General features: G+C 38.4%; 1 protein-coding gene across 5 annotated transcripts in view; it reads right to left on the minus strand.

Moving 5' to 3' along the window:
* Positions 1–5,929: 5,929 nt before the first annotated feature.
* LOC115450438 (ran-binding protein 9) overlaps positions 5,930–15,584 on the minus strand; it is a 43,665-nt gene continuing 34,010 nt past the window's right edge. For 2 of the 5 annotated variants that reach the window (XM_037439171.1, XM_037439168.1), the window contains 10 exons: positions 15,262–15,452; positions 14,316–14,500; positions 14,009–14,121; positions 13,402–13,553; positions 12,034–12,130; positions 11,548–11,727; positions 8,458–8,538; positions 6,542–6,660; positions 6,195–6,306; positions 5,930–6,079 (listed from right to left, as the gene is read on the minus strand). In XM_037439171.1, coding sequence (XP_037295068.1) covers positions 5,946–6,079; positions 6,195–6,306; positions 6,542–6,660; positions 8,458–8,538; positions 11,548–11,727; positions 12,034–12,130; positions 13,402–13,553; positions 14,009–14,121; positions 14,316–14,500; positions 15,262–15,452 — 1,364 coding nt within the window. In that variant the 3' untranslated portion in view covers positions 5,930–5,945. Of the gene's footprint in view, positions 6,080–6,194; positions 6,307–6,541; positions 6,661–8,457; positions 8,539–11,547; positions 11,728–12,033; positions 12,131–13,401; positions 13,554–14,008; positions 14,122–14,315; positions 14,501–15,261; positions 15,474–15,584 lie in introns of all 5 variants that reach the window. The other 3 variants (XM_037439169.1, XM_037439165.1, XM_037439170.1) reach the window with 2 other exon arrangements.

Consider the following 15,584-nt stretch of genomic DNA (forward strand, 5'->3'; position numbering starts at 1 on the left):
CGCAGCGTGGAGCCGGGTTCCAATGACCGCCGGTGCGGGCAAATTCAGTTGCGTACAAAATAGAACTCATAGCTGACGACAAACGTGGATGCTCGATTATTTTTCTCATAAAATATATAACTGGTACTGGAATTATATATATCAAAGTGCTTATTATTAGAGCTACTTTTTTTGGTAATTCTATCATCTTTTAATTCTTCTTGCTTAAAAATAAGACATCATATTGTCTTTAAGAAAATTTAAAATCCCTTAGAAAGTAGGTGTCGAATGTTCGCTAGAAAAGTTCGGATTACCTTCAAATAACATTTCTGAAGCTCATATGATAAGATCCCCGAAAGCAAATAGAAATGTGCATCAGTGTTTTCAAAAGCGAAATTCACCCCTTTTTTTCAGTACACATAGCACACACGTTTTTGGCCTTAGCGTGAGATGCAATATACTGGGCGAACCAAAAACAAATTGTGTTGTCGCCTACGTGTCTATAGCTAAAAGATAAGCTTCGCAGTACTATTGAATTAACTGCGTAAGTACGATTTAACTGCTTATCCGGACTTAGCCGAATGCACCTTTTACTTTCTGGCGCTGTGTTTATACTCAGTTTTAACTTCAACAACAACCAATAAAATAATTAGTTGTTTCGGAATTAATAGATTTTCCTCACGTAGAGAGATGTTATAAAAGTGACAAGGTGCTACTTATAGGTGGCCAACCATTACGAGGAATATAGTAGGTAAAATGTAAGTAGACATTGTAACTTTCACTTGCGGATGACCAACACCTCAGTCCGCCCCGTGACCATGAAGGCTGCAAAGTCTTCGAAACGTCGGGAGAAATTAATAATATAAATATCCACGATAAAATACGTAAATAGTTTTATTTCAATGACTATGTAATTAGTTCGAAAATTTTTATAATTCTAAATTTTAAATATTTGTCCAATCTATATACTATTATATAAAGCTGAAGAGTTTGTTTGTTTGTTTGTTTGTTTGTTTGTTTGTTTGTTTGTTTGTTTGTTTGTTTGAACGCGCTAATCTCAGGAACTACCGGTCCAAACTGAAAAATTCTTTTTGCGTTGGATAGCCCTATGTCCGTGAAGTGCTATAGGCTATATATCATCACGCTATACCCAATGGGAGCGGAGCAGTAATAGCTAATCTCAGGAACTACCGGTTCAAATTGAAAAATTCTTTTTGTGTTGGATAGCCCTTTGGTCTTGGAGTGCTATAGGCTATATATCATCACGCTATACCCAATGGGAGCGGAGCAGTAATAGCTAATCTCAGGAACTACCGGTTCAAATTGAAAAAATCTTTTTGTGTTAAATAGCCCTTTGGTCATGGAGTGCTATAGGCTATATATCATCACGCTATACCCAATGGGAGCGGAGCAGTGGTAGCTAATCTCAGGAACTACCGGTTCGAACTGAAAAATTATTTTTGTGTTGAATAGCCCTTTATTTGTGGAGTGCTATAGGCTATATATCATCACGCTATGACTAATAGGAGCGGAGCAGTAATGGCTAATCTCAGGAACAACCGATTTGAACTGTAAAAATATTTTTGTGTTGGATAGACCTTTGTTCCTGGAGTGCTATAGGCTATATATCATCACGCTATGACCGATAGGAGCGTAGCAGTAATGAAACATGTTGCAAAAAACGGGGAAAATGTATTAATTAGTTTTTAGAGCATCCGCTGCGTGCGCTGCGTAAACGGTTAAAGTAATTCAACAATAATGTATGACGGGATTGTTCCTCTTAAAGAGTTCTACAAAAATATATTATAAACCAAAGTCCCCCGCTGCATCTGTCTGCCTGAACGTGTTAAACTCAAAAACTATCCAACGTATTAAGTTGACATTTGGTATGGAGACAGTTTGAGACCCTGGGAAGAACATAAGCTCCCAGGAAATTATACAGCGTGACTTTTATAACGGAAAACTTTAGCCCGAAATACTTTATAACGCGGGCGGAGCCGCGGGCAAAAGCTAGTACTATTATATAAAGCTGAAGAGTTTGTTTGTTTGTTTGTTTGAACGCGCTAATCTCAGGAACTACCGGTCCAAATCGAAAAATTCTTTTTGCGTTGGATAGCCCTTTGTTCGTGTAGTGCTATAGGCTATATATCATCACGCTATACCCAATAGGAGCGGCGCAGTAATGGCTCATCTCAGGAACTACCGGTCCAAACTGAAAAAATCTTTTTGCGTTGGATAGCCCTTTGTTCCTGGAGTGCTATAGGCTATATATCATCACGCTATGACTAATAGGAGCGGAGCAGTAATGAAACATGTTGCAAAAACAGAGAAAATTATTAGTTTTGAGAGCTTCCGTTGCCTGCGCTGCGTAAACGGTTAAAGTTATGCAACAATGATGTATGACGGGATTGTTCCTCTTAAAAAGTTCTAAAAAATATATTATAAAACAAAGTCCCCCGCTGCATCTGTCTGGCTGAACGTGTTAAACTCAAAAACTACCCAACGTATTAAGATGAAATTTGATATGGAGATAGTTTGAGACCCTGGGAAGAACATAGGCTCCTGTGAAACTACTACTTTTATAACGGAAAACTTTAGCCTGAAAAACTTTATAACGCGGGCGGAGCCGCGGGCAAAAGCTAGTTATAAAATAAAACAAGAAAAATGTAGTCAATAATACTGTTGTGATAAAACTAGCAAGACGTTTTTTTTTGTTAGTACCCCACGCCAGGAGCATAGTGACGTAGTGTTTCTTGGAAGATCTAATCTATTAAGGAGAAGCTAAACACTTTTAACCCATGACGTATTCACTTTCGTCGTAGTACAGTGTAAACTATTTGGTGAGATTATTTTTGACTTCACACACAGGACAGAGATTAATCTCACATATTTTGGCAACCGTCTTATAAGTATAGGCTCTTGATAAAAAGCTGAATCTGCGTGCGAAGGATATGTGAATATCTATATATTTAGTAACGAAGGTGTCCGAAAATCTGAAAATGATAATCCTTTCTTTGAGCATTGCTTTCTAGGTTTCGATGCCAATAAGGTTTTAGTACGGGAATAGTTAAACTGATAATGGATAGTTGTCTAGACCGTGTGGACTTGAACTTGTTTATAAACGATAAAAGTGTACGTTTATTTTTACAAAATGAAAAGTAGCATATATGTTATTGCAGGTCGTGGGAAATACTAAGCATAAGGTTGGATTTATCTTACTAAGTATTCTGACGCACATTAACTCCCAGTAACGTTATAAATCAATGTAGTACGCGCCATTACATCTCCTTTAGGATTTTAATAATTTTGGAATTTTTTGGATGACCTAAATATTCATTCAATGTACCTACTTAATGAAAAAATGAGTATGTTTTAGGCTTGTCCACATTTACAATTCCAAAATTTACAGCGTTAATTACTTCTCGATGAAAGAAAGTGCACCTTTTTGGCGACTATCCTTGCCGCTGCGCTTGCGCCGACGTGTCTCGGATCGTTTATTTATCGAAATATTGATAGCACGTGAACACTTCTTCGTGTACCTACATACTGTTTCAGGAATATAATTCATTTCTTGATACTGTATTGAAGCCAAAGCTATTGTACATAGGATATATTATTATTGATTTTATTACTTAAAAAAAAGTCGAAAACCAAAACTCAACAATCACTAGGAAACCTATGCATCAAAATCAGATTTTTCAGAGTAAGATATCAACGCTAGCTATTATAGTAGTTAATGAAAACACAAGGCACCATTTAAACACAATATATTATTAAAAAAGAAAACAATACAGTACAAGAACAATGTAGAATCACCTCCACAGCAGCACAGGACCGCTCCACACACCCGACAAACTTGTGTGCACGCGACACACTCTCAATAATCAAGGTATATTTTGGGATTTAGGAAATAATGTGTTTACCATTTTTAGGAAAAAATGGTATTTTGTTTTCGATAATATTATTTTAGAAAATAGAAAGGTTTTTGTTTATAACTATTTTTATTGTTGATTGTATCGCAGAAGTGATGACATAGAAAAAATAATAATTCTAAGAAAGGTATTGTTGGAAACAGTCAAATAAAACTAAATTGTTATATAAAAATCTCTTATGTATTATCGACCATTGAACATCAAAGACCCACACAAGTTTGCCTGTATAACTAACATAACGCCTCGGACATCCGCGGCTAGCAGCGACACTACTTTTGGACCGACTCGTAAGCCAATAACACGCTTTCGCGGCAATTTACACGCACATTAATAAGATTCTTCATAGAAAAACAAAGCAGTACGGCTGAGATATATGATATGTGCCTACTGCCGAGCCCGGCGCAGGAACTTCAGTAGAGAGCAAATAAATGCTTGAAAGCCGAGCATCACACTACCACACCGCCACCGTCGGTCCAAGAGCAGTGCCGCGTCTAATTCGTATTTCTTAGCATTTCTACATGCATTTCACGTTATATAATTCTATATTTAATTTCGCGATGACACTGTTGCGACCAAAGCACGTATGATTCAGATTTGTCTCGTAGGAAATCATTCGCTTTTAGCTCACATCCGATTACACAAGATATCGAGTTATAAAAACTATCAATTCGTAAATTATTATAAAACTAAAAACAGTACAAATCACTATTATTCTACAAAAGACACGGCATTATTGAGCGTACCGTGGTGCTTGACCGCGTCGATGAAAATATCGATAAGTAAAAAATTATCGACAACAGTGTCACGCCGTATCCCTTTACAAATGATATCTCTACAACGATATACTATATACGCAGACAGACAATGTACACAGCGATAGTCCGTGTTTCACATCACTATAACTACATTCGAAACATTTCGTCTATATATTACAACGTCCGTTTTCGTTGAAGTCAAACCGGAGCACACTTTTTAAATTAATCTTATTTTTTTTCATTGAATATACAATATTATATTTCACACTTCATAATTAATATAAAAAGTGACGCGGAGCGATTGTCGGAGAGCCAATGATGACATCAAAATGTAACGACAAACACTTTTAATAAAAACCAAATATAAATATTACACGTCAACACAATCATTACGAATACAAAAAAGCAACAGTGGCTATCAAACTGAATAGATACTAGGTAGTGGGTTTAGATGAGACAATTATAGTTTTTTAATTATTTATACCGACCTTACTCATCGTAATCGCAATGCTCTATATACTGGAGATTTCTTTCGGAGAAAGTCGGAAAATATCATGAACCTTTTTATAATAATAAATATAAAATCTACAATTAAAAACAAAATAAATAACTAATTGTAATCGCGTGGAGCTCCGACAAGCGCTCTGTGTACATATCACTCATTACAAAGCGGCTTAAGCAATCGTTTGCCAAGCGATTTAAACACGTATCATACATATTTGGCGTATCCACGTCGACACACACGCCCCATCACTAGCGCTCACGTAAGGCAGAGTGTGTGCGTACTGTTGCAGATCGACAGTCACCTGGTCTTTATATACAATAGTATTGCGATCTGTATGCAATCCTCCCAATCTTCCGCCGTTACAACTCCAATTGCAACGATAAATTCTCGATTCGCAGACCGCGACGTCGCCTCGCACGACCCGCTCTCGCGAAGCCTCGTGCGACACATAGATATACTATATTCCTTTAAATGTTTGAATACCATGCCCTCTAACAATATAATATTAAAAATCGTGATATCTCAGATCGATAAAATGATGAATATCGATAAATCACGCGTATCGATAACGATATCGAGTATGCCGTATGATATCTAGCGTCGATGTAGTGTGGCGTACGGGTAAGGTCTCATTTAAAGTAACGTGTGCGGTGCGTGCCGCGTGCGTGCGGAGCGGCGCGCGCGCGCGGCGCGGGGCGGTCGTGCGGAGCGGGCGGCGCGGGCGCGGGGCGGCGCGCGGCCGGCGCGGGCGCGGGCGCGGGGCGCGGCGCGGGGTCAGCGCCGTAGCAGCGCCGCCAGGTCCGCGAACGCGCACGCGCCCAGCCCCGCGCGCGACATGCGCCGCAGCAGCGCGCGCGAGTGCGACACGCACGCCTCCACCGGCGAGCTCCACTGCATGCCCTGAGACTCTGCGCGACACATACATAATATACTATATTACTTCACACATTACTTAAACAAAATACAAAAGTAAGTATATTATGATGTAATGAATACGGTTTTCCCTATGGGTAGTTAGCGTACCTAATATGGCGGAATTGAGCGCCTCGCAAACGGCCTCACGTCGTACGGGCTCTAGCTGCCAGCCCACGGGGCTGTCCCATGGGTTACTGTATGCCAACAGGCTGAATGCATCCTGTAACACAAAAACCCATATCTGAATATAAAATACAAATGATCATAAAGCAAGAAAGCGTACTTGTTAAGTGTAAAACATTATGAACAAAAACCTTAGCAGTTATTAAACTATCCGGCTTGGAGGACCATTTTGTGTAAACAAAATATTTTATACAAACCTTGCCTGAAGAAAACTATTACTTATAGCCATCCGATTCCCATAATTATGGGCCTTTGTACTATGTATAACATACCTCGAGCATAGACTTGTGGTAGACATCCTGCTGGAGCTTCTGGCTCATGGCGTACAGCTCTCGGCCGAACGCGAGCATGCGCTCCACCGACGCGCGAGTACCACACCCGCCTTCCCCTTCTATTGCGCACACATCAATGTATTACTCACATCGTTATATAAACATTGGAACAGTCGCGTCGGTGGAGGGAACTCCATAGGTTATTATATATTTTAAAATCGAAAATGTAAATCATTTAATTTTATGTTTCGGTTCGTGCTACCAATATAATATTATCATTATCATTTTGATTTTAGACTTCCCTCCACAGATGCCTGTACATATATTAGTGGTAGTATCGAGAAAGAAGAAGTAAATTCCAAGCTTTTCTTCAGAAACTTATTTCCAAACATGAACTTTTAGTTTCGACACAAATCTTGTGAATATAACATCTGTGCTTTGGACGCAAAATTGTGTTGTACACGTCATCCCTCCATGCAATGTTATCCCCCCTGTTGCCCTCTTTTTGTGTAAATAAATATATAGTATATATATAATATAGTATATAGATTACGTAATAATAATTATAACAAGCTCAACACCATGCGTCATCTACTGTAGGTAGCACCGTGAGAAGGGCGGTGAGACAACCTGCGCCATGCGACCCCCACATGCAACCCGCGCGGCGAGTGTCAACTAACTTACCGTTTTCATCTCATTACCGTAATTGTAGAATGGAGCCCTACCGTAATGCAAAAAAAAACATAATATAAAATGTTAAAACGGTAATGAGACAAAAACTATTTCAACCCATACCAGTGTAGTTTGGTCATAAATTATATACACAACAAATTGTAGAAGAATTTTCAAATAGTTATATTTTTATCGATATTATGTCAGCAAGAAAAAAATGGTGATGATCTCTTCTTTAAATTTGTGTTTGGTAATGTAATTTATGTCCCTCTCATCTCCATATGTAGTGGTTAATCAAGCAAAACTCTTAAACACATAATTTTATAGTTGTCGATACAAAATAAAATACAAAAACGTGGACAAAGAAAATTCATAGAAAAAATTTTAAAAGCCAATATTACTTACTATTTTGTTGTCTACTAAGATAATTTATTATGGCTTTAATTTTTTTTTTCTATGCTTTTTCATATTATTACATACCTTGCTGTTTTTCGGACTATGCCTACAAAAATTATTCAAAGTAAAAGAGCCTTATTGTTAGGCATTGAGAGGAATAATTCTAAAATGTGCTACAGCGATTAACGGGACTCAGAAACGTTATGGCAAAGCAGTAATTAAATAGATAAGTAGTAAAATTTAACAGTGATTTATTTAAGAAACTAGGTTCTCTCTTTTTTTTACTTGTTGACCCGATACGGTGTTTTTATTATGCATCTAATATAATTTATTCATAGTACTTTATTTTATTAAGGAAGTCTTTAGCAATAAAAGCATTCCTCTTTGGTTTCTCATAAGATAATTAAATTGAGCTGCAAGTATTCCCTTGTTTGTACGTTTATAATAGATTTAGAAAATCATTGATATTAACCATTCCAATCCTAAAAAAAGTTGTGTTTTTTGCTCTAATTCTGCTAAATTTTACTACAGAAGTATGAAGTAACGCAGGGAATATTTAGTAATCCGGAAACGCAGACGTGATGCCACGGTCAAGCGATAGACGAGGTTAATGGAAGACACAAGTATCCGACGGGTCTCTACTGATTCCGATGTCACACAAAACGTTATAACTATCATAATTATACTACACAAGGAGCACATATGGCGTCGCACAATAACGCAACGAGTATCATGAAGTTATACTTTGAAATGACGTGATTTTTATTGGAAAATGTAGCCAGCGAATGCTGGTAATGAGGGTATGACAGGGTTGCGTGAGAGCAAAACCAGCGAGCGTTGGTACCCACCCGCGCGGAAGTCGGGCATGAGCGCGGCGACGCTGGCGGTGACGCCCGGCATTCCCTTCACGAGCGGCAACTCCTCCGAACCTACAACCACGCCGCGTCACCCTCACCCTGGCGTCTGGCACCTGGCGCCTGGCACATGGCGTCTGGCGTCTGGCACCGCCTGCTGCCACAGGGCACACCAGGCGGCACTCAGGCGGCCCGCAGGCGTCGCGACCAGTGACTTGGGACAGTCTCTAAGAGTAACGGCGCATTGCGACGAAAGCCGAGCCGTGCGAGTGTTAGCATATTCTGTACTCTCTGTGTTTTATTCGCAGTGCACACTTTCATACGGTTTTATTGGTCTTATAATGTGCTAATTAATTCTGCACAATTTTTTTGTTGCTTGAAATTATTAATATTCTGTTGTTGTCATTTGTTTCAAGTGGCACATATTTTCAATTCATTGCCGTCATTTTTTTAGAGATTGTCTTTGTCACTGCGACAACATCATTTTAGCTACCACGTGGCCGAGATGCAAGTCATATTTTTGGAGAAAACTTATGCTTATTACACTTTTGAATCAAAGAATGCAAGAATGTCATTACCATACTAATCTAAAAAATCAAGTTATATTGAACAAACAGCTGCACAGCTCTTATTATTATTGTATACTTTATTGACCCATAGTTTTAGCAAACAATTCCAGGGCTGGAGTCGTAGGTATTTTTAACAAGTAACGCGTCAATCCTTAAGTAATCTTATCAAACGACATGCCAAACGACAAAAAAATATACATTTTACTGAATAAAAAACAAAAAACTGTATACGAGGCGTGTGCAACCATCTGCCATCGCCATTCGCAACCTGCACCTCAACGCACGCACATGCGCAAGCGACCCCGACTAACTATACATAACAAAATAAATCAACTGAAAACATAATAACGCTCCTATGTGCCGATGTGATGCGTCTAATGCAATGTTACATGAGCGGTGACACAACAAGCACAAATTAAACACAATCTACATGCCTACGTCATCAACACAAAGCATGTATTCAATAGCCAACGATATTTATACCTTGAAGTCACACAGACGTCAATGGCACTAATGTGGTATATATTGAGACGAAATATAAGTAAAGCAGTGTTTAACGCCGTATTTTTAAATGATATTGGTCATTGAAATATTACTCTGGGTGACCCCTACTTTACATGTTGTGCCTCAAACGTTGGCTACTGAATACATGACAAGTTCAACAAATTCAATCGTCATTACCAATCGTTGCGGTTTGACTTATTATTTTTATTCATAAAAGTTTAATCATCACCATCGTAAGACACGGTATGTTTTAATTCCTATTACATACAGCATTGATGATATTATTGTTATAAATTCGCTTGTTTTAATAGAATTTATAATAGACTAACACGAGTTATCATAGACAATGCATCATTTGAAATAACTTGAAACTTTATATGTTATACTTATTGACTATCTATCACCAAGTTCCAGTAATTATTAGAAGTATGTACACAGTTAGTATAATTTAAAATTCTTACTAATAAACGTTGCACAGTTTACACTAAGTCCAACAGTGTTGTGTTTTAACTTCATAAAAGTTTTATGGACAATAATATGACTCAATTATGTCTAATGGTAATATATAAATTGGTATAAATTATTTCATTTCAAATGATTCTCTACTTACCGTGTTCACATAATAAATAACGCCGTATTATTTCAGCCTATATATTTTCTCTCTATTTGTCAGATAACACAGATGAAACTAAACGCTTATTTGTAAGATGTTTAATACGCATAATTTTTTTATTAGTACGAAAGTTAGAAATAATATAGAATTATAATCCAAACAAAATATACAAACGGAATAAAAAATAGGTGTAAGTAAAAATATCAATTTACCTTTTGAATCTAAAAATGTTTATCGTGCGTTTATTATTTTTGTGTTCTTCTTATGCAACATTAAATATAACCGTGTCATTAAATTATTAAAACATCAAACAAACATCTTACAAATTCCAAGGAATGTGGATATGGGTCCACAAATAGTTAATAATATTATATTGACTCCAGATTAATATGATTAAGGCCCGTATTCTTTATGACATAGACTCCACGTGAACTCTGTATTAGATGCTATAAACTATCTGAAATTATAAATATCGAGACAAGGTCATATTGAATGCTAGACCCTAATTCTTGACGAATTTTTGGCGTTTTGTAATTTCGAAATCTCGGGAAGCAGATCCCACTCATCTGGATCCAGAGCGCTTAAGCACATTACCACACCATTTGATGCTACTCATAGTACTCAATGAAATCTAGAAATAATAAGAAGCTGCAATGTTTCCAAATAACATAGCCTATATTTTAGTTTGATTTGATTATTTTCTTATGCGGGGGAGCCAAGACCCGAAATGTATGTTTTTAATAAATATTTTTCAATTAGGAATGCACGTAAACGCTCGTAAGTAATAAATTAGTAGAATAAATAATAAATGTTATAAAAAAACATGCAAACTAAAAAGCAACGAGCAAAATAATAATAATAATGATGTATGTATCTAAACGGAACAGACGTAAAATTATAATGAACGATCATGGTGTGCAAATTATACATAATTATATAAAAAATTAAAACAATTCATAATTACATAAAATTAATATACATTGTTTAATATAACTGTAAATTATAAAATATATTTTTTATGTCATAGCCAATATTACCAAATGGTTCCTAATATTCTATCATTTCTATATAAAATTACTGAGATTCGTTTTGAGAATTTAGTTTCAGAATGTCAGTATTTTTATCATTTTTTTCTCATTTCTCGTAGCTTCTTAGAGACAAGTCATTTTATCCATCATATAACCAAAAATATTAGGTTATATTTTCTATGCTCCTAATACCCATCTCAGTCATTACCATCCTGCGTTTTAAGTACCTTCGTCACTACCATTACTAATAATTATTTTTACTATCTGAATTCATACAATGTTTTAAGACTTCAAAATCTTTGAATTTGAATTAAATGTTCGAGATCGTTTTAGAACAATAGTGAAGTGTTTATTGGTTAGTCGTCCATACCTTGATGGTCGCCGTTGGCGGCGGGGTGCGGCTCGGCGTTGGGCGCGGCGTGCGGCGCGGTGTGCGGCGCGGCGTGCGGCGCGGCGTGCGGCGCGGGGCTCGCGGCGGCGTGCGCGGCGGGCGGCGCGGGCGACATGTCCACGTCGCGCGGCTCGCCATCTTCAGACCCACCAGCCACACCTGGAAAGTTTCGCAAAGGTATTTAACATTTTACCACCAAATTTCTAGATACTTTACTTTTTCATTAATAAGCTAACGAACAAGTGATCCGCTTAATGGCAAGCGGTAACCGTCGCCCGTGGATTGTACCACTACGAGGACACTGCCGACACAATGTTTGCAATGCCTATCGAAGTCACTACCATTCTTACACTAAACTAGACGGAGTGTATTAACACAGGTACTGTGAAATTAAAAATAAATAAACTAGTTTTCCTTGTGAGGATGCCCGTTCGGTGTTCTAACAAAATGTTGAACATGATATACCATTGGGCTGATGGCGCAGATGCGGCGCGCGGCTGGTGTGTGAGATGACGGAGGTGGCGACGCCGTTGCTGGCGCCGTTGGCCTTGTCGCCACACACCTGCACACACAACGTCGTGGGGTAAGTGTTATCATTACCATCACCGTATTTAATTAACTTCTAATGTGACATTCTCGTGACACTTTTAACGACCACCGAAGTACTTGGATATTGAATGGCCAAATTTTAACATGAGCAATGAATGCATGAATATTTTACAAGTCAGTATTTTTTAACTATTTTAGTGATCTAATTTTTAAATTCACTGCTTACCCTGACAACGTTACTAGTGAGCAATAATCAAAACCAACAAGTTATAGTATCCCAGGGACTCAAATAGGAAATCCCGAGATGGATAAAAAATAATAGATCGGGGAAAAAGTTTGTGGCGTTTTTTTCAATTTGGCTGTATAGTCGTATAACATTAGTATTACTGACCTAACCAAGCCATAGCTAGGCATATTATAAAGTAAACGTTTCACACATAACTTTACATTATAATTATTGAAGATTCACTTTATTCAGTCGAATGTGAAATCGTATTGAAAATATTCCTAAATTCTAAAAAAAATGCTACATTTTTCAGTATCACTTCGAGGGCAATAATGCTCCTCAGGCTTATGAATGATGAAATATGCCTATTTCAGTTCCTTCCAGGTATTTTTTTGTTTCTCTCTGCAAAATTCTCTTCATCGTAATGGAACTGGCTTCAAGAGAATCCTGTGAGAATGACTGTCATCGATTTCTCGCTGACAATTCCAAAAATATTACAGTGATGGCATTTAACCAAACAAATGCTAAAATATTGTCTATAAAACGGTGTATTTGATAAAGTTCATTTACATTATAAAATGAATGTCTGAATTCTCGTGAAAAAACGCCACTAACTTTTGTCCAGATTGATATACAAACCAGTATAACGGCGTCAAGTGGACAATGAATGCAATGCAACCAGTCTACGTAACGTGGAACAGTCGCAGACTCTATCGCACATACAAACATGATTATGTAACACGTTACTTTTTAATAAAACTAATATACTTGTACGCTGACGCAACAGCGAAGCATAGTGAATAACACCAATAACACCGGTAAACTACCTATGCTTATAAATAATTTGATTTGCTTTGATTTGATATTACATACTCCCGACTCAAATCTGTAAGCAGTTGGGCTCAGGATTATTATTCTATTGTTATTGTATTTGTTATAACCGTATTATTGAAAACTATATTTCCAGAATGTAGCAAGCTGGGCGACCAACTGGTCCAAATATAAGTACATGTCAGTTCAGTTCTACATGAGCAGTGAGAATGGTAATGAGGGTGGACCTCGGAATCCGATCCGTTGACCATCTCGACGAACTGGCGGCACTTGAGCAGGAACAGCAGCTCGGCGTCGCGCTCGAGCAACGCAGGGTAGAGGCGCCGCGTCAGCTCGATGGCCTCGCCGATGCGCCCCGCCAGCACCAGCTTCGACACCCCTGCACAACAACAGTGCCGTCACACGCTGATATACCACTTCACTTCGTGGTACATGTCGCAGCTCTGTCTAGGGTACCATTAGATGGTCTAACATTACCACTTACAGTGGGTAATGGCTGTGGTATTCTGGAATAAAGGACTTATAGACTTAGTATCGCTTGCTTTAACGGTAAAGAAAAACTTTGTGAGGAAACCTGTATACCTGAGAAATTCTCTATAGGAATTTTGAAGGTGTCTAAAATCTACCAATCCGCACTGGGCCAGCGTGGTAGACTAAGACCTGATCCCTCTCAGTAGTTATACAGCAGTGGGACAGTAAATAATACAGGGCTGATAATATTATTATAGACTTTAAAGTCATGACGATTATACATATAAGCAAATATGAATATTACCAACAGGGATGTGTTCATTTTCGACTAAACGTTAATGTTATTGTTCTAATATGACTTACTTTGTCTATTTTTAATAGATGCTATATCCTCGTCAATGGGCTGCCCGGTGGCGCGCGAGAACGCCTGCGCGGTGCTGCAATACCCATGATGTACCAAGTACGTCGATACCATTCTGTAACACAATTAGCAGCTTAAGAAGCAAACATTTTTATGTATTTTTCACTTTCTTCCTATTATACCTCAGCAATGCCAAGGATATTCCAAAAACGTTGCCCTGCGAGAAAATTTCACCGATGCTTAAAAACTAACCAAATGATCCAGTATAAAAACAGTATATGTTCAGCTAGGCGTAAGTAAGTAGTGTACCTGTGCAACACCTGCTGCCACTGCCCCTGCTCGTCGGGCAGCGGGAACTCGTCGATGGCGAGCCGCGTGCGCGCGCGCAGCTCACGCAGCATGTCCTCGATGTCGAACACAAACGGCTGCTGCCCGAAGTTGGTGTCTACCACCTCGCCCGGGGTTTGAAGCCCCACCGTCGGATACAAATTGGGCTGCAACATTCAATATGTATTCATTACCATCAGTTGTCTTACGGTAATGACAGGACCTCGCAAGCTTTACGTGAGTAAAAATATTTTTATTGAAGTCTTAAAATTTATTTAGGCGCAATATTTTTTTTATCCTCCCCTTTAAAATTATGGTTCTGGTGCTGTTGCAACATAGGATTAGACAGCACGTTAAAAAGAACCTATATTTAATGTAATCCAAAAGCAATCTCGTAATCTATCAGGCAGTGAATATACTTTTAAAAACATGTTACTTTGGTAAAATATTGACTTTACCGCACCGCTTACGTCATGCTGGCCAAAAAACGTGCAGCAACAGTACAAAACCGCTACTTCAATAGATAGCATCTAGATTCTAGACAAACATACCTAATATAATTTTAAATTACAAACATTAAAATTTAACAAACAATATAATGATGTGCTGGCAAGACGTAAGTATATGATGAACCATACTAAGTCTAATTACCTATATTGTACAGGCCCATGGACCAACACAACACTAACATTATTTTTAACCGCCTTCAAAAAAAGGAGGTTATCAATTCGACATGAAAGTCTTTTTTGTATGTTTGTTACCTCAAAACTCACTCATTTATGAACAGATTTGGAAAATTCTTTTTTTATTCGAAAGAATACCTATACCTCGAGATTGGTACCATAGAATTATTTTCAAAATCGCTTCAGTAGTTTGGTTTTCGTAAACATATGTTCATCAGCATATGATCTAAAGTAAAATCACATACCGGCAGTCCCCTGAACGCGACGCCGAGATGATGTCCGTTCTTGGTGTAGAAGCAGGTGTTGTCGACGAGGTTGACGCCGCAGCCTATGACGTCGCCCGTGGTGAACGTCGGCCCGTACGGCTGGCCCGTGCCCGACGAGCAGAACGAGTGCCCGTCGTCGCCGTGGTACCCGTACGAGTGCTTGTCCCAGCCTGGGGGAAACCGCCCAACTCCTTTAATGAGATACCCGACAGTTCTAGTAACCATCACCTTGGCGCGCGGCACGGGCGCCGGTTCAGTGTAGGGGGTGACTAGAGTATTAGTTCTCATGCAGGAGTGGTGTC

Source organism: Manduca sexta, chromosome 16, assembly GCF_014839805.1.
Source record: "Manduca sexta isolate Smith_Timp_Sample1 chromosome 16, JHU_Msex_v1.0, whole genome shotgun sequence".
In the NCBI taxonomy this organism is placed as follows: Eukaryota; Metazoa; Arthropoda; class Insecta; order Lepidoptera; family Sphingidae; genus Manduca; species Manduca sexta.